General features: G+C 39.6%; 1 protein-coding gene across 7 annotated transcripts in view; it reads left to right on the top strand.

Annotated features, from left to right (window-relative positions):
* Positions 1–8,897: 8,897 nt before the first annotated feature.
* The window catches only part of magi2a (membrane associated guanylate kinase, WW and PDZ domain containing 2a), a 288,018-nt gene continuing 269,109 nt past the window's right edge, over positions 8,898–27,806 (top strand). For 5 of the 7 annotated variants that reach the window (XM_023268597.3, XM_035947426.2, XM_023268599.3 and 2 more), the window contains exon 1: positions 8,899–9,420. In XM_023268597.3, the coding sequence (XP_023124365.2) occupies positions 9,120–9,420 (301 nt within the window). In that variant the 5' untranslated portion in view covers positions 8,899–9,119. Of the gene's footprint in view, positions 9,421–27,806 lie in introns of all 7 variants that reach the window. The other 2 variants (XM_023268605.3, XM_055006790.1) reach the window with 2 other exon arrangements.

A 27,806-nucleotide genomic window follows, 5' to 3' on the forward strand; every position in this document is an offset into this window, starting at 1 on the left:
GCCTGCTTTCCATAGGGGGTGGTTTTAATGCCGTATGCCTTCGTGATATTGATCAAACAGGGGTAACAGAGGGCCGGGATCAGTGCCTGGCATCCAGTGAATCGTAGAGATTACTCATGATTACAGAGTGATCGACATTTGACATATGATGAATCCTTCTAATGGAGAATTTTTCTGTTTCTCTATCCATTGTCTTTTGCTTCTCTATGGTTGGGGGATCCCAAGGTGTTCCCACACCAAATAAGATATGTAATCCCTCCAGTGAGTTGTGATTCTACCCTGGGATCTCCTTCCAGTTGGATGTGCCTCCAAAGGAAAGCGCTTAGGAGGCATACTAATCAGATACCATCTTAGTTGGCTCTGATCGATATGAAGGAGCACCGATTCTGCTCTGATTTCCTACCAGATGTCAGCACTGCTTATCTGATCTCTAAGGCTGAGTCCAGCTATCCTATGGAAGGAACCCATTTTGCCCACTTGTGTCCACACTCTCATTCTTTTGGTCAATAGAGCTCATGACTATAAGTGAGGAATGAAAACCAACTGGTAAACTGAGCTCTGCCTTGTCTTCACCATGGTCCGGTTCAACACGGTCCATTTTTCTGCCTCACATAAGATCTTTTCAAGAATTCATTATAGTTTTCCGTCTGCAGCTTTGACATGATTCCATATTGGCTCTGTTATCATAAGGCTGCCTTGTTTGCTTTTTCACTAACAACTGGTCAGCTTCAACGCCACTCTTTTTCAGAGCGATACCTCCAAACAAGAATGTGAGGCTGAACTGAATAAATTCATCAATATAAAAACCAGTCAGCTGATGACTCTCACATCTGACAGGATGCAGTAAAAAGTTGCCTTAGAAATAAATCAATATCGTGTGCATCAAATCATAACAAAGCTTGAAAACGGTGTATTGAGTTTCTGGAAAATGAACTTGAAACACTTTGTTGGACACTTTTGTTAGACCAAGTAACAATTCCAGTGTTTCAGTGAACGTGGTCTTGTTTCTATAATTTTAAGGTTTCACATGTGTAAAAAAATTGTTTAAGAATTCAAAGCTAAATTAGTGACTAATTAATGTTTATTTGTTAGAGGCAAGTGCGTATATACATGTATTTTAATGTTATTATCAGCTTTAACAGCATTAATATGTGATCAGAAGTTCAATGTTTTAGTTGGATGACAGGGAGCTGTTTCCAACTACTGGAAGATACCTGAAACTGCAACAGGTAATAACTTTGACAAGCGATGCTTGATAAATAATCACCATTTTCAAGCAAAACTGCCAGTCGTAGTCTGGTTCTGGCTTGTGCAGTGTAACAGTTCTTTTGCTTTTCTGTTTATATATGGCAACTGAAGCATATCTTTTGGTTTGGCCAGACAAAACAAGGAGGCATTTTGGGACTTCGATGGGATTTTCTAACATTACAGAAGCAGTGCATTGAAAAGGTGACAAAACCCACCAAAAAACTAAACAAAACAAACAAAAAAACCCCAACAGCTCTTCATATAAGCTCTTCCCACCAGATGAGCACAAGTTTAAGTGTAGCTAAAGGTCAACATTCATTTGTGGCATCACCCAATATTGTCCAAATGAGACTCCTTCATCTAAATCATTGTGTCATCACATGTTTCATATTTTTATATTTAAACAATCTCATCTGATCCCTGAAAAGCCCTGTGATTGGCTAAAATCTCCTGCCACATGTTAAACTGGAACAGCCATCTCTAAACAGAGTAGCAGGTCTAGGGCACCACTTATCGGGTACTTATAATGCGGGTACTTATAATCCTCATAGAGTCTCACCACCATTAACATCTTGAGTCATTCCTACCCAACAGTTTCACACTTCAAGGCATGTGAGTTGTGGGTTGTTTCTGTGCCATTAGCCAAAGCATTTGGGGGTGACAATTTACAGTTGTCTATCAGTCGCAATTAAAGAAGTTACAAGGATGGGAGGTGAAAGAACCAAAAAGAGTTACTTTTTACTGACTGAGAACATACTCCTGCTACATGCTACATCTTATAAAGCCTGAAAACCTAACCAGGATGGGTTGCAGAAGTTTAGATTCCTCCCAGACCACTTAAATTACAATATGCTGAAAGGTTAATATGGAATCTTTGCCCAGTGAAAGCAACAAATACTGCTTACTTCAGATATAAAGGTATAATATGTAACATTTCCACTTTCCCATGACTGGATTCACCACACTACATTAGCGAGTGTAGCTGTATGGATCGTCCACTCATCTAATGGAAAGGTAGCCATTACCATTACTTGAGGCTATTTCATTAGAATGAAGTGGCATAACTTGAATATACATGCCTAAACATAACGTGAATGGGATTTCTGCCATAGTCAAGCGGGATTGATTTTCATCAGCAAATGGGATGTAGACAGCAACTCCCATGATCCCATGCTGCTTCAAGATGCCATCACACTACATCTTTTGCTATTATTTTGATTGAGAGGCTCCTAGCAGCAAAAAACTGCATTTAATTGATTGATCAAATAATTGATTAATTGAGAACATGATCATCAGTTTGAAACTTATAATAAAGTAGAAGAAGCACAAACTGGCCAAATACCTCAAAATTGCACTCAAGCATTGTACTTGAATGGATGAATATAGTAACTTTTGCAAAAAGAAAAAGACGTTTAAGGTCAAAAGGTCGCAAATGTACATCACTGTATAAAAAGTTGAGAAAATTTCACAAAAAATATTTAAGAAATAAACCTTAAACCTACAACATCTAAAGTAGTGGGTTGAAAATTAAAAAAGTTAAAATCCGTACTGAATCCAGAGCGTGGGATAAATGAATAGGTTTTTGCAGGATGTTCTCTTTTACCTACTCATTTTCTCACTCCATACAATGTTCCCAGCTTCTCTCCATTTCTCTGCTAATTCCAGCAGAGCCAGAGATGGCTCTGCCAGTGTATGAGATTGAGTTGCCACATTTCTTGGCACCTCTTTGTCTGTGGGGGTCAAACAACAGCATAGCCTGAGTGACGGACTGAATCTTTCCTGGGCTGCAAGGTCGAGCAGATGGCAGCACAAACAAACAGGTCTGATGCCTCACATGGAATCAGCCCGAATAAGACAAACTGACCACATCGATTGCTTAGAAAGACGAGTTTCTGTTCAATCATTCAACCTCGTATCGAGCATCAGTGACATTGTGAAACAACCAGCCAAATCGCCAGAAATGACTCTGCGGGAGCTGGAATGGCAGCGTTCGCTCGAGCCGAGCGGAGATTAACTTTCCCTTTCATTGGCAGTGGAAGCCATCATCAGGCAATTTTACTTTATTCCTGACCAGCTTTAATTGTCTTGCAATGAGGCCTGTCATAACCATTACATCATGTAGCAGAGCGGTGTAGCAATCCCAGGGGCAGCATCAATGGCTGAGCCAATGAACTCCCATCTGGTCGTGTGGATGTGACTGATTGCCGACCGGAGTGATTTCCTGCAATCTGAATCTGCAGAGAAGAATGGAAGCTGTTGTTTGCGTACCGCGTGTCATGTCTCCAAGAAAAATGAGAGCTATGCGAACAGGAATTTTGAAAATGTTGCTTTCTAAACATATATATTATGTTTATTGGTCGTAAAACACATTCTCATCAAGCCATCCTTATGGGCTCGTTGCGCCAGCCTGGAGCCCACCCAGCGAATCTTGCACAGTTTAATCCCACACTGTTTTTCCAGTCCTTTTCATTCCCTGAACTGTTGATGTTCGGATCTCCTCCCCAGCACTTATTGTGCCACGCGCAGAGCATTCCTGTCCCTGTTCAAACACTGCCTCCAGAATTCCTGCCCTTGTTCAAATACTCCCCTTCTCTTTTGCTTCGTTTCTCTTTTTTAATTCTCTCCCACCGCTGGAATGCAGAGGCACTTCTCCAAATCCTGTCCAGAGAAGAAAATGATGCATTGTCTGTCGCTTTGTTATCATCATGACTCAAGAACAGCAAAATCTGTTTTGTGGAGAAGCTCGGTCCTGATATCTGGTGTGTCTCCCCATGCTCAGCCACTAGCCTCATTAAAAAGCTGTAGTTATCACTCAGGACACTCAAATATTTGGTATATTCCTTATGATTTGGGGCAACCTGCAGGACTTTCTCTTCCATAGTCCTTAATTGAAAGGTTGGCTCCAGTCATTTTACATTAAATTGACTTCAAGAAATAGCATGACATTTTGGAACATATGCTTATTTACTGTCTTGCTGATGGGTAAATGAGAAGATCAATACCACTCTCATGTCTGCAGGATAGATATGAAGCCACATTCAGCAGTCAGTTTGCTTTACTCAGCTTTGCAAAGACTTTTTTGGAAGATTTTTACTCATTTTTTTGAAAATATTTACAAGAATTTTCTTGCAAAATTTGGGGGATTTTTTTAAAATAAAACTTTTAAGGGAAATTTTTAAGGAATTATTAGAATTTTCTTCCTGAAGGTTTTGCAAATTTTCAGAAATTTTGGGGAATTTTTTTGCTGAATTTTTGAATTTTTTTCAGACAAGGAAACAATATTTTTTGGTGCTTGTAAATGAGGACAGCAGGAGGGTTAAAGCTGCTTTGCTGGCCTTTTTTGTTGACTTTATTAGATAGGTTAGTCGAGAGGCAGATGTGATAGTAGGGAGAGGAATAGGGGGAAAACAGCAGCAAACCAACCAGCTGACCTACCTGGATGCCCAAACCATTTTATGTTTTAACTCATTTCATATGTGACAGAAGTTCTCCTTTCTGAAACCTCAACTAACTCACAGATGACTGAGCTAACTGTGTTTGCAGATGAGGTGTGGCTGATAGCTTATAAACTGATCTTGCATGGGGAATATTTTGTCAGAGTTCAGTAATAAACTTTGGCATCTACAACAGGATTCTTGCAGTGGAAATATGTTTTTCCTTCATCTTGTCACCACTCAGATTAATTTAGGGACCCTGAGGACAGTTGTTGTCCCTAGATGTTGAGAACCATGGTTTTGTTGGAGAACTGGTGACCAGTCAGAGTGTCCACCAATGGAAGAAGGTGACCTGGTTCGATGAATCAGGTTTAGTTTTACACTTTGTGGATGACTGGATGTGTGATTTACCTGAGGAAGAGATGTGAGGTGCTCTACTGGAAGAACTTAAGCCAACAGATGCAGTGTGATACTCTGGTCAATGTTCTGCTGGGAACCCTTAGGTCCTGGCATTTGTGTAGATGATACTCTGATATGTCCCTCCTACCAGTATTCCCTGATGACAGCGAGGAAAATGCTCTCTGCCGCACTGCAGTCGTTGCTCATGAATGGCTTGAGGAACACGACAAAGAGTTCAAGGTGTTGACTTGACCTCCAAATTCCCCAGATCTGATCGAGCAGCTGTAGGATGTGGTGGAAAACATGTCTGATGCACTGCAACTTCCAGGACTTGAAGGATCTTTTGCTAAAATCTTGGTGCCTGGTACCACAAGACACCATCAGAGGTTTCTGGAATCCAGGCCTTAAAGGTTTGGACTTGTTTTGGTGGTTCAAGAAGGATCTACACAGTATAGGGCAGTTGTATACAAGTAGCCAATACAAGACTTCTGTATGAACATAATGTCACATACTGATCCTTAGTGCAGAAAACAAAAGTCTGGTTGGGTGTCAGTGCGGATTCTTTCAACTTTGAGAAGACAACAAGAACCATTTTTGTCTACCTTCTTGGTGTGCTTATCAAGTGGCAGTCATTTCCTGTCTAACGTCGCCATCAACAATGTAAAATTTGCCAAATATCAAACCTCTATTGTTTAGTTTCCTAGGTTCTCATGGACCTAGAGTTATGGAGCACCCAATAGTTCACCTGGTTGACCAAGGGCCCATCTACCAGAGCTTGAGTTCCTACCGCATCAGCCTAGGTTTGATTCCAACTCGTGAATCTGGAATTAGGCCCAGTAAGTATTAGTTGTTGTTTGGGTTCTTATAGCTATTTTCACAGTCAAACAGACAGCATCCTACACTGTAATGGAAACAGAAAGTCTAAAAAGCCTGATTACGGGTCCTTTTGTGTAAAAGTTTGCACCAAAGTTCCTGCCATGGAAAGTCAACTGTTGAGCTGAGCTTGCAACACTGGTTTTGTTTGGGAATTTTCTCTAAAAAAGATGGAATAAATGACATAATGATACACATCGAAGCCTCTTAGTGTGGGAAACAAGTGCACTTATCTTCTTATTGCTGAAATTTTTGGTTTGTTATGAGAAAAAATGTATTGTAAAGCTTTGAAAAGGATGAACAATGACAGATAAGTCTGCAGTATAGCATAGCAATTATCATTGTTTATCTGTACAGCTTCAGCAGGAACGCAGCAAACTATCATTAAGGAATGTGTAAGGAGAGATGTTAGAAGGAGCTGCGTCACAAAGACGATTGGAAGTTTTAAAATTGTCAGCCCGTGGAAAAAGGAAAAACTCCGGTTTTTGTTTTTTTTTTCCTGTTTTGAATATGGATTATTCTCCACTTGCTTTATGTCCTTTCTCTCTATTTGAGATAAACACAAGGGGATTTTCCCTTTAGAGCCATTTCTTCTGGCGCATGACAAAACTATTACACTCAAACTGACTGCTGTGTGTATAATAAACGCTATTAGACGGAACAAAGAGGCTTCAGAAATCCGAGTACTATTAATGAGGAGAAATTCTCCGCTGATAAATACTCGCGCATGGCCTTTGAAAGTGGTTTATGAAATATGAAATGCAAACTTCGTGGAAGACCTTGAGGCGGTTGAAAGCGATAATATCTGGCAGTCAAGTTCACCTGGAAATAGACTTTGAAGAAATAATAAAATAACTTTTAAAGGGAGTAAAATGTTTGACTCAGGTAACCTTTCACAGTCCAGGAATAGACTGGAAACTTCCATTCAAGGGGAAATAAATGACAATGCGGATGAAAACAAGCAGCTTGAGTCTGCGGATGTAATTTTTTAAAGTTATGGTCTGATGCCCCGACTGACACTTCTTTTACCAACTATAACACTTGAAGTGTCTGGAATCATATGTGAAAAAGAAAAGACATATTTGTGGTATGTTAAAAAAAAACAAAACAACAAAAACATCATTATTGCTGCTCTTCTGCCAAACCAGTGAAAATACAGCTGCTCTGCCTCTCGCTCCCTCTTTTTTCTTTTCCTTTCCTTTTTTTTTTCCCATGGAAAGCTGAATTTGGGAAAACCCTGTGCCTCTCTCCTCCTCCTCCTCCAGCCTTCACATCCGGGTCAGTTGGGTTGGTTGGAGCTGGATGATGCCTTCAAATACCCCTTGTAAACTTGCAAACGTGGAAGTTTGGAAGTTGTGAACACATCTTAGTGATGCAGTTAGAAATTAGCTCAAATTTTTGATGAGATAGATGTTTAAAAATTAATGTAAATTCGTGTTGTTTAATTTATTTGATTATTAACCTCAGTGATTCGTTCACATGCTCTTGGAGAGGTTAAAGGGAACTTTAAAGTATGTTAAAGTACATTTTCAAATGAGAATAAGTGATTGTAAATAATTTGAAAGTTTTCTTTTGTGCATTTTATGGATAAATATCAAAAATGATTCTTTATTAAATAACAAAAACATTGTTTATTGCTCCTTTGTAACGTTTGATGGTCTTTTTGAATGTTTTATTGTTGCTATTTGCTGTAAAGAAGAAAAAATCATCATTTAAGTGATGCGTTCAAATGCTATTAGAAGGTTAAAGGTTTAGCTAAAGGTTAAATATGAAAATCTTGTTTAGTGTATTTTATGGATAAATGTCACACATTTTTTCTTTCAGAACAATTTTTAAAACATGTTTATTGCTCCCTTTTTGACATTTATTGGCATTTTAAAATGTCATTACTTTTTGAATGTCTTGTTGCTTTTTGGTGTACATTTTATGGATGGATGTCACACATTCTTGTTTAGTAAGCAATAAAAAAACTTTTTTTTGCTAATTTTTTTAACATTTAACAGTCTTTTAAAAATTCTTCAGTGTCGGTTTTTCAGGTTTTATTGTTGCTTTTTCGCTGTGAAGAACCACAAAACTCCAGCTGTGGAAGATGTTAGCCAAATAGAATTCATCATCATCATCATCATCATTGTTTAGCTTTATTAATTGCTCTGCCAAAGAATGCTGGAGTTATGTGACGATCGGAGTACGTTTGTCTGTCTGTCTGTCTGTCTGTTCGCAACATTACTCAAAAATGGATTAACAGATTTGGATGAAATTTACAGGGAAGGTCAGAAATGACACAAGGAGCAACTGATTAGATTTTGGCAGTGATGCAGCTTATAGTCTGGATCCACGGATTGGTTAAGGATTTCTGTATCATTGCGAGATAGCGGCACGGTGTCACTGTAACCATGGCAACTAGTGAACACTACGTAAGCTGCCTGCTGACAATCACATGACTGCGATCCTACTACTGCTGCAGACTTATTGGGACTAATCGGTTGGAAATGATTAAATTGTGGGGGTGTTTCCGAGTCCCATCAATTCACGCCGCCTGCTACATATTTTTGCATGCGATTTGGTATCTGTACACGTGTGACATACACATTCATAACAAACACCTGTGCTCAGCGCAAGATCATTCTGTCTGTGGGTACATCTATATTAAATGGCCACATTCTGTGGTACCATGATTTCTGCCACAATTTTTTTTTCAAGATTTCAGCATTTGGAAATATTTACTTGACTTTCTTGTTTGCTTTGTGACATAATAGTAACATGCAAAGATGGCTAAGAGTCCAACAAAAGTCAAATTTCATGCTTTTGTACTAAAAATGTAGCGACTGCTTTCTTACAGTGTTACAATTCTGTTACGTTGTGTTTCCAGCAGGCTATGAGGTTTGTGCACACGGAAGCTGTCAATTCCGATGATTGGGGCGGTCCGTGAAGGCACCACAAGTTGGGCAGCTCTCAGTTATTCCAAAGGCAGACTGATGATCCAGCTGCTGAGTGTGTTCGCTGACATGGATACAACTGGCGTTTCCCTCTGAAACTGGACTCATTACCGGCTCACGGAGACACCGGGAGGCTTCAAACCAGCGACTAAACTTCTTCCACGGCCGCACTCATGTGATTTCACTCCCCCCCCCACCACCACCACCCGCCTCACTTTGTTTTGGAGCCATGTCCAAGAGCCTGAAGAAGAGGAAGAACCACTGGACCAACAAAGTCCACGAGAGTGTCCTTTGCAGGGATGAGCAGGGGGAGCTGGGGCTGGAGCTGAAGGGCGGCGCGGAGAATGGACACTTCCCGGTCATCGGCGAGCTTCTCCCGGGCAGAGCGGCGTGCCACAGCGGCAAACTCTTCCCGGAGGAACTCCTGCTGGAAGTCAACGATACTCCCGTGGCCGGACTCACCACCAGGGACGTCCACGCTGTGGTGAAACACAGCAAAGACCCCGTCCGACTCAAGTGTGTCAAACAAGGTGAGCTTTTCCAACTTTTCCTGCGCGTGTCGTAGTTTTTTTTCTTTTCTTTTCTCGAAAACTGTCTGCTTCTTGAAGGGCTTTTGTGTTTTGACAGCGCTGCTATTGTCTCCCAAAACTGATACTCTGCTCGATGTTTGAAGCCAACCATGCGAAGAAATGTGAATTTATTGATTTTTTTTGTAGTTTTATTTCTTATTAGCCATTTTTGACCCAGCCGTGATTGCAAAGAGGTGTTTTGGTGCTGTTAGCTGCTGCTCTGTTTTGGCTCTTAAGGGGGTGTGTTACAGTTGTGGCACACAGAAAATACAAATTCCACTTATACCCATAATTCAACTGTTATTTTCATGCCTTTTTTCCTCCATATAATTCATTAGAGACTTACTGTAATATTTGTAAAAGTCATGCAGCCACATGCCAATCCAATATTCTCACTATATTCCCACACAGATCTAAACAGAGTAGATTTTACTTTACTTTCCTGGCCAAAACTCCAAAAATCTAAATGCAAATCAATTTGCAGCACAATATTACATTCAAACATGCACTCTCTGGCATTTATACATTAAATTTGTACATATTTTGTGATGAGTCGGCATAGATCTGTTAATAAATTTGCAGAAAAATCACAAAATACAAGGCAAAAATTATATAGTTTCGTTTTCTAAATGATAATTATCTGTTTTTTTCTTGCACTGAATATATTTGGATGTCGTATCATTGTTTAGCCATAACAAAACGTCTGATTATGTCACTTTTATAAGTGTTTTTTCTCTTGCATAGAGGATCTTCCCCAAAAATTGAGAAGAAAAATTGCATTTTTGCCAGTTTATGCTATTTAGGGTTTCATTCATTCAAGCATAGTAAACATTTTTGCTCATCAAATGATCAGAAATAACAGGAAAATGCATAGCTTTCTGTCAGATAAGGCGACACATACTAACTGCCTTTCACTGGTACACAGTAAAAATCATTAAAAATAAGTATTAACTGGGTGTTTTACTGTCTAATCCTGTGATTTAGTTCTGCCATCTACCCAAGTGTAACCTCTTGAGTTTACTTTCTTTCCCAAATATGAGAAAATTGCACCACATTTTCAGTTTAACCTTCTGAATCGCATATATTACTTTTATTTTTTTATTATTTTGCAGAGCAGACATTTAAGCATGCAATATTTATTATCCAATTTGTGCTACATTGAGTGGACTGAATTGGATTTGGAAAGGATATTGTATAAATATTACAGCAAATCCCCAAGTCCCTATTTCAACATTATAGTGGTGTCACGGAAAATGAAAAACACCATAAAGCACGATAAGGTCACCGTTAGCTCGATATTCAGTGCAACAGTCACCTCAGGAGTGTTGCAGAGAGGCTTTTCCAGTGGGAAGTGACATGGATTGCTTAAGTGAGCGTTGTGGTCGGAGGCACTTAAGGCCATGATTGTGCCGTCTGAGCGCTTCGTAGTTGTGTTTGTATAGTAGCCAGAACACGCATGGTGTTGACTCTCACATTTGAAAAAATCATTTAAATTTTGTCCAACTCGCCCCAACTCCAAACTCCACTCCATCTAATTCTTGTCGGCTCAGAAACTCGGCGTCTTGTGTTGAGACCGGGATCTGTGGGATCTCATTTTGGGGTGAAAAATCAGCCCTGTAAGAGGCTTTGGATCAAAGTCTTAGCTCGTGTGTGTGTGTGTGTGTGTGCGCATGTTCAGCGTCACATCAGGGATTTATTCAAAAGGCAGCCAAACCTATATCAAACTAATGTGTTACTTTTTTTCCATGAAATATTTATATCCCCCAGTGATTGCCCAAGTGATTGATATTCACCCCCATCTCTGCTCGTGTTTGCTTGATCGGTTGTTTACAGCGTCAAGCTGTTTTTAATGTGATTGATAAGTACATTAAATAAATATTATGGAGGGAAAAACATACTTTTTTTTTTTTTGCATTGCCCTCGCAGCTGTGTGTTCAATAATAGATATTTTTCACCAGGAGCAGAGGCTTATTAGCTCCTGTAATCTGTCTCAATAGAGTCCTTATTGGGCAAAGCGGTCCAGTCCACTTGTTCTCATGCTAATATGAGTGTGTAATTAAGAAATCTATCTTTATCGTAAGCAGTTTATGGCTTAATTTTATTTCATTTTATTTTTTTTATCTACTTCAGAGCCAGTTTTCTAGCACGCTGTGGAGTCACAGAAATATTTGAAGAACTTTACTTCGTGACCTGAAATGATCCATCCAAAATACACAGTAGCACTAGAAGCACTCAACGTTCCTATAAGCCTGGCAAACAAACAGCAAAGCAGGATGTTTTCTATGATGTTTTTTTAAGGTCCAGTGACAATGAATAGTGATCAGGTAGACTGATAACTTGGCATTTGGAATCTATACGCAGTAAAATAAAAATCTTTATCATCAGTTTTGTTCAGCATATGTTTAATTAAAGTTCCCAAATGGTGAAAATCTATTTTATTGTGTTCTGTTTGTCTTAAAGCTACAATAAAAGCTGTAAGAATATGAAGGCACTTATGACTGCCATTCTTCAAGCTTCCCTTCAGATAGATGGCCGCCCGGCTTTCCAAGTCATGTGGAATTATTTCAGGTTTAACGTAGAAACTGAGGAACCAATAGTTGTTGAGCTGCAGCCTTACTGTCTACTGCTTCCATATGAGAGAGAGTGCAGTACTCCGCCAAGGCTGCTCAGTCGTATTGTTGCTGTTGGCTGCGAGAGTGAACACAAGAGTCTTCATGCACCTCCAGCAACCGATTAACTAACAATCCAGAGCACTGCGTATATTATTGATGGCTATGTTCCCATAATAATAGGAAAATCCTAGTCGATGTGTAGCTAATGTGGTTAACATGACCACTAGCATTCAACTGTATGTCTGCAGATCAGAATTCTGTGGAAATTGTAAAGCTGAGGAACATTCAAAGATTTTGGAAACTTGTAGATTACTGTCTCTTCATGTCAACGGTTGAGCTTCAGTGAAACCTAAACTCAACCATTGTACATCTGTATGCTTCTCTCTTGCTATCTGTGCTCACACACACACTGTAGTTTAACACAGCTGAATTCCCATCAAAGCTGTTTTTGTTTACATATCTGTCTGTTTCTGTTTTCAGACAATGAGATGAATATGAAATAGTGACTGAAACGCTACTCACTAACTTCGTTTTTCAAGCTGTGACTACTGGTTTTATAACCTAAAACCCTTGTCTAATAAACTCACAAGTCACACATGTTAAGAACAACGGTAGCGCTGTAAGTGCTGTAATATTTCCATGTCAAACGATTGCTCAGAAGTTAGAAGTGGTGTCTGTTAGCTGCCGAGTGATCAACTGGATGGAACTTTAAAAAGTATTCATCGATATTTTCTGTGTTTAGAGGCAAAAATCATTAGTTAATCAAATAAGTACTCAGCAGATAATTGATAATGATAATCATGGTTACTTGCACTCTGTGTGACTATTGCTCAACACTTGCTGTGAGGCCTATATAATATTGGAAAGATTTCATGGCAAAAAAATAGCTGCAGAAAACATTCGAATTTGACTTACAGCTTACCAGCATCTTCTTGTCTTTAAAAAGTAAAAAAATAAAAAATCAGCAGAGCTTTTTCTCTGTTGTGCGTGTACTTAATGTTGTTTCCCTCCTCAGATTTATAGTCCTCCACAAGTCACTTGAGAAATATTATAAGTAGAGAAAAAAACAATTTTCTCTTTCAGTATTGGATTTATTATTTAAAAATTGTTGCATTTTAAAGCACAAATATGACTCAAGCGTGAATAACCTCCAGTGTTAATGATAGGGTACTAGTCGTCTTTCAGATTTGGACGGCGCACTTGAGGATAAGTAAAGGTTTTGGTCAGACTCGGCTGTAAACAAAACCTTTGCTCTCAGAAACAGCTGCACGGTATTTTGGGGGTTTGAACTGATCCGGGGTGACCACAAGAACAATGCGTTCACCTGTGCATGACTTCTATTCGAGGACATTGTCCTCATTGAAAAAACATTTCACACATTATAGCTGTCCTTAAGCGAAACTTCTATTTTATCCTATAAAAAGACGAGCAACTCCGAGCAGACAAACTGCCAGCAGTTAAACTTTAAACCCTCTCAGATATTGGTTTACAATAGACCAGTTACTTCCCAATAAAACACTCATTAATTGCTCTTTGTTTTGCTTCCTTTTTACCCTCCAGTCAAGGAGCAGGGTCACTGACCAGCTTACATGCATGGTTGGTCTCCAATGGATGTTCATGGCCTTTCTGAATAATACATCAAGTTCTGTTTTGCAGTGGTCTGCTGCTTCGTTAATGCCACAACTCTGAAAGTGTTGTCCCTTTCTCTTGGGATGTCTTGTCTAGATTGCAAACTTTCATCATAATCCTCTCTGTAATTAAACGTCCAGTTCCTGATTCGTACTTTTCCTGTTATAGTGAAGATGAATCATGTTTACGCGCTTTGGCGGTTCTTTTTTTTTTTTTCAAATGTAATGTAATATGACTTTAATTTCTCATGTCATCTGAAATCCTAGGGCATCGTCCCATGTTGCACTCAAGCACATGTCTAATGCTGTCCTTTATTAGTCTCGGAGGTGAGGATTAGATTAGTTTGCCATCAGCAATCAGGTTTTCCCTGTAGGACATAATTAGGATCTCCTCAAAACACTAATGGGTATAAAAGAGAACATAGGGCACAATTACACTCCCAGAGACGTGATGAGTTGTGCTTGGAGCAACACATTATGGGTAATGTAAGGATGGTATTGAGACTAAGTCCTGCAGCTACTGAAGCCCCTGTGGATTTGATGCCAGGAAGGGATAATGATGCAGTTTTTCATGGAGTGTCTGCTGGAAGACAGTCATATTGTTGCAGTAGGTGTTTCACAGTCAAGTTAACAGAATCAGATGTTTAAAAAATGAACAATCTTTGTCACGTCCACCTGGCTGGATGACACAATAGCACAAATTTGATGTCATACCTGCCTAAACATGCTGATACTGAAACAATACCACAGCAAAAACCTAAAACATCAGTACAAAACACAGTACTTTGAATTGTTTTGTATCCATCCAGCAGTGTTTACATGTATTTTCATTTCCAACCACCTTTGCATTTCACACTGCTGCTTATAAAAGCTTAACCCTCGTGTCATCCTGCGGGTCAAAACTGACCTGTTTTAAAGTTTGAAAATGTGGGAAAATAAATATTTTCACAGTGAAACTTCTGATGTCCACATTTTCAACATTTTTGGGAAATCTTTGAACATTTTTTAGTGGAAAAAAGAAATGCTAAAAATGTTTAAGAACATTCACAATAAATCAACCAAAATCCAGCAAATTTCACTGGATTTTGGTAGATTTTTATGTGAATGTTCTTAAAGAAAATCTTAGAAGTTTTACTGATATATATATGAAATCACTTTAGATATTTTAAAGATTTTTTTGGAAGATTTTTACTCATTTTTTGAAAATATTTACAAGAAGTTTTTGGCGAAATTTGGGGGATTTTTTTTTTAAATAAAGCTTTTAAGGGAAACTTTAGGAATTATTGGACTTTTCTTCCTGAAGGTTTTGCAAATTTTCAGAAATTTGGGGAATTTTTTTTGCTGATTTTTTTTTTTTATAGATTTTTTTCAGACAAGGAAGCAATATTTTTTGGTGCCCGTAAATGAAGACAACAGGAGGGTTAAATCATTGCAGACATAAGTCGATGCAGTACTCTAGTGCACATTTTACGCAATTACCGACTTTCACTCTTTCTGCAGGAATTCAGGAGATAATTGATGACGTTTGTGTTGTTAATTTGTGTAAATGTGAGCGGCTAATTTTCAGCAGCTTGGAAGTTACCGGTGTGACCTCTGTGTTTGCATGTAGAGATGGTTGCCACATTGGTAAATTCACTACAAAGATAAATTAAACACTTATCACTGCCGGTAATTCGCTAATCAAACTGAAATGGAGAAAAAAGTTCACATTTGCACTTTTCATTGCCTTGACTGTCATCTGTAAGTGAAATAATGCAAGGTATTTGTATTTGCAACCATGCTTCTCGTTTTGTCACCATGAAAGCAGCAGTGTGCTTATAGGAGGGAAAAAAAAAAACAGATTTGTACGCCCACGATGCCTACAGGGAGTTGAAGCATGGTGCTGCACACACATTGCTCTGCTGTTGCACATCGAAGCAACTCATAGACACGGTTTCTGTTACAGCGTTGTCATTCTTAAAGAACCACTACTAATATAATGGTGGATAATACTGTTTTTAATGGCAGCTGTGAACAAAATTCTTCAGTGAAATGCTGTTTGCTCAAAAGAACACTCAGTCGTCTCTCAAGTCAACGTGAATGTTTTACTTGCGGCAAGGAATCAACGTGAACAGAGCACAGCCTGAACTAGTGACTGACAATATGTGGAAACGGTTTAGCTTTTATACAGGCACATAAACAAATTACATTACTGTGAGTTACAGGATTTTTTTTGTTTTTTTTTTGCAGTGGTATTATCAATTTCTGAGCAGCCAGTTTCAACAGGCTGCTTGCAAAACCAACTTGTTATATCTTCATGGCCAAAGTTAATCATGGAAATTTACTGAGTGCATCATAAAGAGCCTTTAATCATAGCATTATTATCATTCTATAACAGCAGCGTATTGTGATACCTTTCTAGTATCGGTACGGCATGCAACTCTACTGGCTGGTCGTGGCAGAAAGCGGCAATGAATTTTGAATCATCACTTTCAGGAATTACTGTAATGGTCAAACTCATCCGTTCCAATCCAATGCCAAAAAGGTGCTTTTCTGAAGCTGCAAGACTGTCCGACAAGCACTTCAGAAGGAGTATACTGGTCCCTGAAGGCACAGCTCAGGCACCGCATGAAATGAAAACTCCCTTATGTCCAAAACCATCCTAGAAGCCGCACCTCGAAACCTGCAAGACCGGCGTATGAACCTGAGGAAACGGGTCAGTAGCAGGCCACGAGCAACAGTAATGAGATTTTTTGAAGCAAGGAGCATGTTGGAAGTGTTGCTTGGAGCTCACATAACCGACACATTGTTGTTTCTTCCTTCACTACTCTTTTCTGCATTATTCATAACGGATCCCTGGTAAAAATTAGCTTATTGCTTATTGCTTATTGCTTTCATAAAGTAAGAGCGAAAAAAAGCGGTGATGCATGCTGAAAGTAGAACAGCTTTGAATTAACACAGCAGATGTAGTTGTGACCGATAACTAATGAATCATGATTGGTATGTTGGTCACCTCTGTGCTGTAGTAACCCCTTTCTGATTGTCGCCATTATATTTAGAGGCACAATCAGACATCGGAATATTTTCCCGATGATTCAACCATCATCTGTTGCTGCTTGTATTTTTTTTTTATAATCCTGCAGGTATGTAAACAATTTGCAGCTGCCAGCAGAAATGATAAAAAAAAAGCATGCATCGACATTACAAATCCATCCTTTCTTCACTTACCTAAGGTAACACCGAGTAATTCATAAATGCCGCTGCTAAAGCATCAAGATAAATTAGCTTTACTTCATATTCAATACTCCTTCCCCTCCATCTCCCTCTCTCTCACACACACACACACACACACACACACACACACACACACACACACACACACACACACACACACACACACACACACACACACACACACACACACACACACACACACACACACTTCTTGCCCCAGTTGGGTTTCCTGTTTCAGCTCCAGTCGAGGATTAATGCAGCCAGCTATGGAGGCTGTCACTGCATCTTTCACTGCCACTACAGCGAGAAGCTCTTACAGTAGCTATACTCCAGCGTGGCTGAGAACCGTATGCTGATTGAGCTTCGCTGAGTGGTGTCGGGTGCAGGTGAGAGCAGACATTTCCAGGTCAGCCGAAGGCAATCAGTGTGCTCGATGGGGGCCCACTTAGTGCTTGCTGGTGTTGGGGAAAGTCATTACAGCATCCCGAGCGCAGGGAGCCTTAGCAAGGCGGAAATGGCAGCCAGCGTGGTAGTAGCTTTTTAGATTTCAGTGGTTGTTTCAGCCTAACTGCGTGACTCCGGGGACGGCAGTGTTGGTCGGTTCTCACAGCCCGACACTTAAGTTCTCAGCGAAATATCTCAGCAAGGATGAATCGCCATGAAATTGAGTTAGACGTTAATTGTTCCCAGAGGATGCACTGTAATTAGCTTTGATGATCCCCTGACTGACTTGGCAAATATAAATATGTTTCAGGTTCAACATTAATTTTGAAGATTACAACAAAAAAACAACAGTAGACAAAGCAATGTGTAGTTCTTTATGATTGGCATTCTGGCGTATTATATGATCCTTCATTTTACCAGGTTCAGTTTTCATGAAAATAATAAAATATTCTTTTTTCTGAACATGTAAAGAACTTCTCGACCGTGAAGTTGAGACTGAAAATCATTTCAGATTTTACACCGAATTATTAAACATGACTGCATGTGTAGATTAACTTTGTTCTCATTTCATTTTAAGATATGTTTTTCATTATTTAGTTAAAGTATAAAAGGAAAATAATGGGATTTATGGCTTTTAGATATATTTATCTATAATATATTTATATATTTATGGCTTTTAAGATATATTTTTCATTAATTAGTTAAAGTAGAAAAGGAAAATATTGGGATTTATGGCTTTTAGGGATCAAAAGTGTACATCAGCATGTACTGTAAAATGACATTAATTCCCAAAATATATTTACAGAAACAGTTAAAAGCCTGTAGTTGGTTATAAATCAGCTTTTTAGAGCTGAGCAGTGTGTGACCTGTGTTCAACTCATATTGGGAGAAGAGTTCAACTGCGACAGTTTAGTGAAGGATCGTTTAAATGCACTCAGAGAACCAGAAGGAGAAATGATAACATGACAATTTTCTGTTTCCCTGAACCGAGTCACGATGACACTTTTCTTACGTCGAGCACTTGGTAGAGATTCTGCATGTGGCGAAAAAAATCCAGTTCTGTTCCTTCACGGTGAAATCAGAGCTCCTGTGTAAAATTCAGACAGGCTTTATTGTTGACATTTCAACCAAATCTGGTCTCCCTTAAGTGTTTGCCTGAGGATTTGGTTTGAAACATTGCTAATAAAGTCTAACACCGTGTCTACACAAAAGTGGGAGCAGCATGTTAGCAGAGCAGCAGTTTCGGTCTCCATCTGTGTCTGCAAAGGATGCATCGAGGCCCAATTAGTGCTTAGCGCTCCGTACATGATCGCTGCTACGTTCATAAACCAGAAGAAAATCCACTTAATGCTTAAAAATACACTAATGTAGGCAATTTCATGTTATCCATGAAAACTCACACTTTTATTCATGTGCTAATGCAGTTACACAAGGGTTTTCTAATCATCAATTAGCCTTTCAACACCATTAGTTAACACAATGTAGCATTAGAACACAGGAGTGATGGTTGCTGGAAATGTTCCTCTGTACCCCTATGGAGATATTCCATTAAAAATCAGCTGTTTCCAGCTACAATAGTCATTTACCACATTAACAATGTCTAGACTGTATTTCTGATTAATTTAATGTTATCTTCGTTTAAAAAACTGCTTTTCTTTCAAAAATAGGGACAATTCTAAGTGACCCCAAACTTTTGAACAGTAGTGTATGTTTCTGGTCACATATACATGCATAAGCTGTAAGTAAATGAGAACTCTGATCGAGTAAAATAGGAGAATATCTGTTCTACCAGATGCCTGTGAGTCAAACAACAGTAAAAACAGACCTAAAAGGCTTTGTGTGATAGATTGACCTTCCCCATTTTACTCATCATGCTGTGATCTTTGAATCCAGCACCTGTCTCCAAGGTATTTCTTGGTTTGACTATTTTTGTGTGCGCCAACATAAAAGTTGAGTATCAGCCAACTGTGCTCAAAGCGGAGATGGTTTAGTTAAAAGATGTATTTTTGCATTAAAATCTTGACATTACGCATTCTTGTTTCTGTCACATGCTGTTTTATTCATTCTACTTGTGGCTAAACAAGGACAGTACATAACCCCAGCACTTGCATAATGATGTCTCACCTCCTCATACTACTGTACAATGCTCATGCAGCGGTTGAGTCACTGTCCTCAGCTCTGCATGAACTACATGCTGCATAGCGGGAAGCCGTGTGTTATGTAGGATAATGGTATTTGTATAACATGAGCCGTTTTCAGCAGACACTGAAAGCTGAGGGCGGCTCGCTGTGGAGAATCTCCAGCATTAAAATCCATACAAAGAAGCTCATTCCAGGACACCACGCCGGCTATCCAGTGGCGCTCAAAGGAAAACCAGTATGTTATGACATCATCTAGTCAATGGCGCGTGCCCAAGTAATGGAATGACTGATGTGAGCAATGATGAGTTTGGACTGGTCACTGGTCTGCTGGGGTTTTGAAAGATGGGATGGGGGGCAATCCCTGAGAAGTTGTGTTGAGTCAGAGACACACACTGTTGTTGGGAGTGCGGTAACGATTCTCAGCGCAGTCGGACTCATCAGTCTTCTTGTCAGGGTCCCATTGAGAGTGTAAAGTTGCACCGGCAAGTGCAATGCAGAAAGTGTGATACACATACGGACACATGCACTCACAAAGAGCTGCTATCTCCTACTGTGTGTTGGTGTGTGTTAGTGTGTGCTGGTGTGTGTGTGTGTGTGTGTGTGTGTATGAGACCATCCCTGGGGCCTTAGCACCACTTACCACATCCTGTCCAATCATGCTTGACAGAGGTTTGGTGGAGAGATCCTGTTGTCGTTGCCTCTGTTACACTGTCTGGCTGCCAGGCTCACCTCTGGGGACAGGTAATGATAAGGCACACACACACACACACACACACACACACACACACACACACACACACACACACACACACGCATGCTCACTCACACATATAACTGTCTCTCCCTCCTTGTCAACATCAACCATCTGTTGTGGCAAGGTGAAGTATTCCAAGGGCTGAGCAGCAGGAAGGCTGTAAACTTTTGTGAGTGCACTGTACATGTGTGGTGCTGCGCATACCAAACTAGTCTGGGGCATGTGTGTGTCGGTGCCTCTGCGGAATCAAATTAACATTAACTGGATGCCTCAATGGAAGTGTGAATGTGTCTCTGTGGGTGCTGAAAGAGGGCAGAAGGAATGTTTAGGACGTCACAGTGACAACGCGAATATACTGAATAGTATGATGGTTTGTTATCGTTTAGCACCGAACTCAAGATACTGGTGAGGCTGATGGAAATGTCATTAGGAAGCAAGTTTCATACCAAAATGTGTAGAAGCTACAGTGGTCCACAGTGCAAAATGTATTTGTTTCACTATACAGGGGGTCCTCTGCTTACGACGTCCTCGACCTACAGTGTTACGTCGAAACTGATTATGTGGAACTAGCGGAGCGGACGAATACATCGTCACGCGACGCTATAAGACGGCTTTGTTTACATTCGCCAGTTGTACGCCACCAGTCTGTATGCGGAGGTTGGAGAGGTGGTGGCAAAACACTTTCACTTAGGATCTTTTGGACCTTTTTTTCATGTTATTTTTACACTCCTGTCGCTCTCTGGTTGTTGATTGAACCAACAGAATCTCATCTGTGTGTATCAAAATCACATATTTAGAGTTTTTTTCCCCCAAAAATTAAATTCTTACTGCGTGAAACTGCCTACATTTAACTCTGAATCATTGTCTCTTTGCACTCCTGGGAGCTCGAGCACACCAGCTCATTTATTACCCCGCTCTTTAGAACTATTCTACGCTACACAAGGGCAAGTTGTAATACTGGAGTGACTTGACCGTGTTCGAGCCGGATTCTGGAGAATAATAATGATACAGAAAGTCCCACCCTACGAGCTGAAACCCTGGAAGTCTGAATCAATGTTTATGAGCATGTCATTGATAGACTGCAGTTTTAAGTTGGTATAGTCTGCCTATTCCACTCCTGATATGTCTTCTAGCATGTAATAGTCATTGTGTGTACATGTTACAAGGTAAAAAATAGAGTTTTATGAGAGGCGATCTTAAATTTTGCTTCGGTCGCTCTTTGCTTTTGTTGACGCCTCAAACAATTACTTCATTCAGTTAAGGCACCAAAACTCGTGGGTTAGGTTTAGGAAAGGATGATTGTGTGGGTTAAAATACACCTGTGCAAATATTTAATACAAAGCTGCAACGGTTTCAAGGTTGCTACACATCAATAGCAACTAAAAAATGTAAGCATCTCACAACTTTACAGACTTTTTAATGAAAATAATACTTTCTGCACTGTGAAGCAACATACCTGTTGCACAGTTTAGTTTAAGACTGGGCTGCTTTTAGTTTTGCAGGTATTTAATTAAAAAAAACTGATAATGATTCAGTATAAAACATAAGGATTACATTACAATTCATCTTGACGACGAATGAATTAAACTTTCATGGCTGTCCATCCAATAGTTGTGATATTTCAGATCAAAGTGTGGACTCACTGGACCTTAAAACTGAATTAACATTGCCATTCCAGGAGCCATACCTCTAGAAACCCTAATTGTGAGACATACCTGAAGAAATAAAGTATTTTTACTTGAAACTGTGGGTAGGCAGTATTTTTTGGCTTCATAGGACAACATTTTCACAAGAGATTTCTGCAGCTTCTTTGGGCTTTGTTTTCAGATTTTGGCCAGATTGTTTTTTTCAGAGAGGAAATGTTGTTTCTCGTGGTTATTTTACAGAAGCAGATGTTTGTGCACCTGACTTTAGATGGAAGATGATTCAATGGTGCAATGAGTGCTCAGAAAAACTGCTATTCCAGCACTGGAAATGGTTGGCTACATTGCTATACCCCATATACAGAATATCTATATATCTTGTAGTGTTTGGTCATGTTGTGTAGATAGATTTACCAGCTGGTGATGAGTGGCTGTTGTTAAATGTTGCTAATCTCGTCTGCTAACTGTAGCTAAAGGACCATGAATGCAGCTGCAGCTAATCCAAGTTCATGTTCACGATCATGCGTGCGTGTTTTCCAGATTTCTGTCAATCATCACAAAAGTGAAATTCATTTTCTCTTGTTTGCCTTTGAAGTTAATTAACTAACCGGCGGATTTTGTGATGTAAACAGGTGTAATCTTCTCCAGAAGGCCCAACATATTTCGCTGCGTATCTCTTTGAACTAATGATTCTGGCATTCTTGGTGCTCTAATTAAAGGAGGGTTAAATTCTGTGCACCTTAAACACACCTAAAACCCTGCCAGAGCAGCACTAATAATCATGTGTCAACCAAAATTAAAGTGGGAGCAGGAGGATGTGTGTTTATCTGTGCAGATGTGGTGGGAAAGAGAGGGAGCTTGCGTAGCCTGATCACTGATTATTTTGGCAATCCAACAATTAACAAGGCTCTTCATGCAATGAGAGTCTTTGAATTTTAATGAATAGTCGACAGCCAGTACAAGTCTGTTTACTAGAGAACTTGTATCCTGTTAGCTTATGCTTTTTGTCACTGACATTGACACCGAAGCTGTCAGCGTAAGTGTATTGTACAGTATTGAGCTCTAGGTAGTGAATAATTTATTCGCTTCATACTGTATATGTACACAGATCTGCTCTGAGAGACACTGCACGTGCCATTTGTTTTACAGGGAAGCTCATTTGTCAAAAAATATCTACCCATGATGTTTGTCGTCAAATCTCGGTGACACCTCTTTTGTCCCAGGGATTCTTCTCATCTTTGCAACAAATCACTGCTGTCATCTGAGGCAGAGGAAGCTTATTTTCAGCCTCTTTTGGGTCTCTTCTTTCCTATCAAAAGCCACCCAAATTCACAGAATGGAATAGTGCAAACCCAGCAGCCCTGTAGGCAGATGATGAACCAGAAGAGGAAACATCAGATTTTGATTGTGAAGCTGTGATGAATCACGAACCGGCTATGAATGACTGTTGCGCAACCTGCAAAATTTGATAGATCACCCCTCTGGATACCGTACGAAATTTGCAGAGGGAGATATTGTAAGTTTTCATATTTCATGTTGGGAAAAGTTCACATTTCGACACTCTCAGACTGCCAGTGGGATGAATATAAACGAGATCTAAATGGGATATTTTGGAGCGAAGGCATTGGGGAGGGTGAAATTGACTGACCTGCTCACTGACAGAAGGGAATATTAAGCAAACTCCTCAGCCCACACCAGTTGTTGCTGATTCACCAAAAAATAGAGAACAATCAATACGAAGCGATTAAAGCCTCTCCAAGAGCCTCGGCGGTTGGTCCGTCCTTCCCTGCCCATCTCTTTGCAACAATCAAATGAGTCTCGTCTTATTTTTCTACACGAGTGCATGTTTTGTGTGCGTGAAAGTGTGTCCATCTCAGTTTGACCCTTTTTGTGTGGATTGTGGCTGGACCAGGATGGATTTTTTTTTAAGGGCTCACAGTGGAAACCTGCTTCTCTTGATGGAGGAACAACACACAAGCTTGTTATTTGGTGATGTTACGTCCAGTTGCTGTTGCTAAGGCCTGGCAATCTAGCAATGCAGTTTCTGAAAAATCTACACATCGCTCCCATTTAGTTTACTTTGCTGTAACTCAGAAAATGGAGGGGGAGCTTCAAACATGTAGTGAAAGGATTGTATTCTACCCAATAACCATAGTTATTTTCCCAACCGTAACCAATTAATTTTGGTGCCTCACCTTAACCAACCTTCTAGAACTAGTTATTTTGTCAACCAAACCTCGCCACTTAGTTTCAGAGCTTAAACTTAACCAAAAGTAAACCATGACAGTCATGTCAATCATACTTTATTGAAAGCAAAGCCTGATCTCATGGATGGTTTTTGGCTGCCCGCTTTTTCCTCCATCCTCCCTTCCTACCAACTTATGTGAACTTTTTGTCTCTTTCCAACTGCATGCTTTTCTTACGATGGTACAAGTGAGAAAATACATTTATTTCTAAACCGAATTACCTCAAAATGTAGCTGAGAATGCAGTTTAGTTGCATAGGAACATCATTTTGTGGAGATAAAGTTGGCATAAGATGGTTTCATTTAGTTGTAGATCGACCACTCAACATTAATGGGAACTGGAAACCATGATCCTTGACTTAAAGAGTAAAAGAAATTAAAAATCGAGGAAAAATAGGCTGTTTTTAATTTGTTGGTGGCCACTGAGTTGACTCGCTGTTGCCTTTGGCTTATTTTATTAGCTGTAGCTTGCTAGCTATAGTCATTAACAGTAGCTAATGGTTAACGGAAATGGCAAAAATTGAACCCAACGACCGAATATTTGGATATTCAGGTCCAACCCTAGTAGACGGCAGATGATTGAACTCCCTACATTTTAGGAAATAAGCTTATTTGCTTTCTTATGCAGAGATCAATGGGAAAAGCACCACAATCTCCTGTGCTTTTTCAGCATTAAAGGTAGAAGAAGAAGACAAAGAAATTTTATTTGATTAATTATTGAGGTTAAGAGGTGTTTGTGGGCATGTTTTGAGCTTGACAGAATTCAGGTAGGTGTATGTATTGTTTCCAGCCTTAATGTGAGGTCAAGCTAATCACATTCTCACAGATCATACAGAAGAATGCTTTTGATGTTCTTAACAAGAAAGCAGGGGAGTGTCTTTCCCAAAATGTTGGACTAATTCCTTTAAACAGACCATTAAACCCAGACATTACGGAATCTAATAAAGATCCTTTAAGTGCTTCTGGTAGAATGTATTGATTGACCATGCGGTGCATATGTAATCAAGGAAATTACACTGTAGCCATGTGAGCAGTGTCTGATGAACAGTACATACACAATACAGAAGACAAAACTCCTGGACATCTGTCTGATGTATTGATCTCACTGTGTACAGTGCAAGAATTGCAGTCTAGAACTGACAGAGCAGCAGTTTCTGGCAAGATAAAGAGTCTGCAATAAGACTGCAAACAAGACATTGATTCACCACCAGGCTGTATAGATTCAACAAGGAACGATGAGACACATTATTAGCATGTACATTCAATAACTGTCTCTGTGTTGTAACAGTCTAACAAGTCTATGCACGGACCACATCTGTCTTACTCTGCTGTCTCTAACCGAGGATTCGTGATCTTAAGGACAGAGTTGTCTGAAGATAGTTTTTTTTTTTTTTTTTTTTTTTTTTTTTTTGGGGATTCCTGTCAAGTCTCATACTAGCCTTTAGCTCCCCTTTAGCAGCCCTGTTCTTGCCCGACCCGTCGTGTTAGATTTGCCTGGAGCGAGGTCACCTCCAGCTGCTTTAAGCCAGCTCACATCATCACTCATGGGAGGTTTTTACATATGCAACGCCGTCTCTCACTCTCAGCTTTTCTCTCCCCGACCCTCCTTTTCTCCGTCTCCCTCCCTTTCCATTCATGCACTCATTTCATCCTGCTCTCCGCTGGGACCCGAGAGAGAGGCGCGTTTAAATGGGTTCAGGAGATGAACAGACTGGCTGCTCGGCTCGCTCTGTCTGTCCCTGTGCTCGTGGACATTACTCATGCCCTCCTAACTGTCAGCAAGAAGAGCGTAGGTTCTTCTGAAAGACAAGTTGGCCATAAGAGAGACACACCTGATGCTCAGTAGATGCAGAGGAACCACGAGGAAAGAGGGAGGGAACAGTGTTGACAGACTGAGAGGAGAAGGCCTGGCACTCTGCTTTTCATGCCATTCTGGCGTAATTCGACTGACAACCACTGTGCGGTTTCCTGTGGTTTTTTTTGTCTCACTTCATCGCACGAAGGACACATCTTCGGACATCGGCTTATACACAAGATCCTCCAACAGCTCTTGTTTCTTTTACACCTTTTTTTCTGTTCACCTGAGTAGAAGTACTATTACATTTTAACTCACTTCAAAAAAGAAAGGATACAATAATCCAAATATCCATTTGACAGATGGTGCATGGTTTTGTGTGCTGAAAAACAATAGAAATTCTCTATTGTTGGATTTCTTTTTGTCCTGATCCGTCACAAAAACTGAAATGAGATTAAGCTGTCTCACTAACAGACAATAAGACTTGGGTGACAAGTTGAAAGGGAGCCAAGAGTTATTTTTCATTGAAAGTTTTAATCCATTTTCTGGCTTGTTTGTGTCATTTTTGCATCAAAGTCATTTGTTGTGCTATGAGCCTCGACGACACACACATGCATCCATCCCAAATTGTGCACATTGTATATTATAATTCAGTTCTGTGCAGGGAAAATGGGGTTTTGGCCTTGGCACTGAGTCAGAGAGATCATCTTTTGTTATTTAACAAGCAGTTGGATGACTAATCCTTCAAATGTGTCACATCTGTACAGCACTCAGACCCTTTATTCTACATAAATCTTCAACTATTCCCAAACGCTCGGCACTCTTGACTACTTGAGTGAAATGACACATTCACGATTCCTACGTGTGTCACAGGTCGTAAGGATTGATGCATTGTGATTAGATTGGTCATAGTCATGGTAAAACATTTTATATTGTCCAACTAAAAGCATGAGAAACAAGTTGGAAATGGATGAATTGCCGTCATCACAAACATCGTCACCAACTCGCCCTCGGTTGTCATGATTACATCCGTTACCATGTGGCTGCAAATCGGCCAAGGCCACTTAGATTGTCCTGCGTTCGAGTGCAAGTGTGGACAGTTGTATGTCTAAGAATTCCAAGCAGTAAATTGATTAGTGTACAATAGGGATCAATCAGTATATGTTTTTATTTTTATTTATTTATTTTTCAGAGCCAGTGTTGATATTGATTAGTCATGATCAAGAAAGGCCAATTATTGATATTCGGAACCGATATACATTCATTAAGTAATTTATTCACAACATGTGATAGCAGGTAATATGTTATTCATAACTAGCTTTGTTAATTAATAGGGGTAGCTATTACTGAATAATACTAATAATACTACTAATAATGAATACCACTATTCCTGAAGTTGTATATGTATAATTTAAATGTTAAATATTCACAGCATGTAATAACAGGGAAACTGTCATTTAATACATAATACAAACTTATTTTTATGATGTTCCTCTATTTTAATGTTTGTTGATTTTATATGTAAAGTGTCTCTGAGTGTTCTGAAAAGGGCTATACAAATGAAAATTATTATTATTATTATAACTAGATGACTCTAGCCAAGGTCGTGCATTTACCCGATTTTGCAATAATCGGTCAATGAAAATTAGGGATGTCTGATATTATCGGCCCGATATTGGCATAAAAATGTAATATCGGTCAATATTGTAAAAAATAATGCCTGGATTTTGCCGGCATTTACCGGACTCATCGAGGGAGGGAGAGAGAGAGATTTTGAACTGTTGTTTGAGACAATTATAAAAAAGAAGGCAGAAATATGGCATTTTTTCCATAACTTAAGTTGAAGTAGTTTTCTTATTTTGCACAGACAGT

Source organism: Amphiprion ocellaris, chromosome 21 (assembly GCF_022539595.1).
Source record: "Amphiprion ocellaris isolate individual 3 ecotype Okinawa chromosome 21, ASM2253959v1, whole genome shotgun sequence".
Taxonomy (NCBI): domain Eukaryota; kingdom Metazoa; phylum Chordata; class Actinopteri; family Pomacentridae; genus Amphiprion; species Amphiprion ocellaris.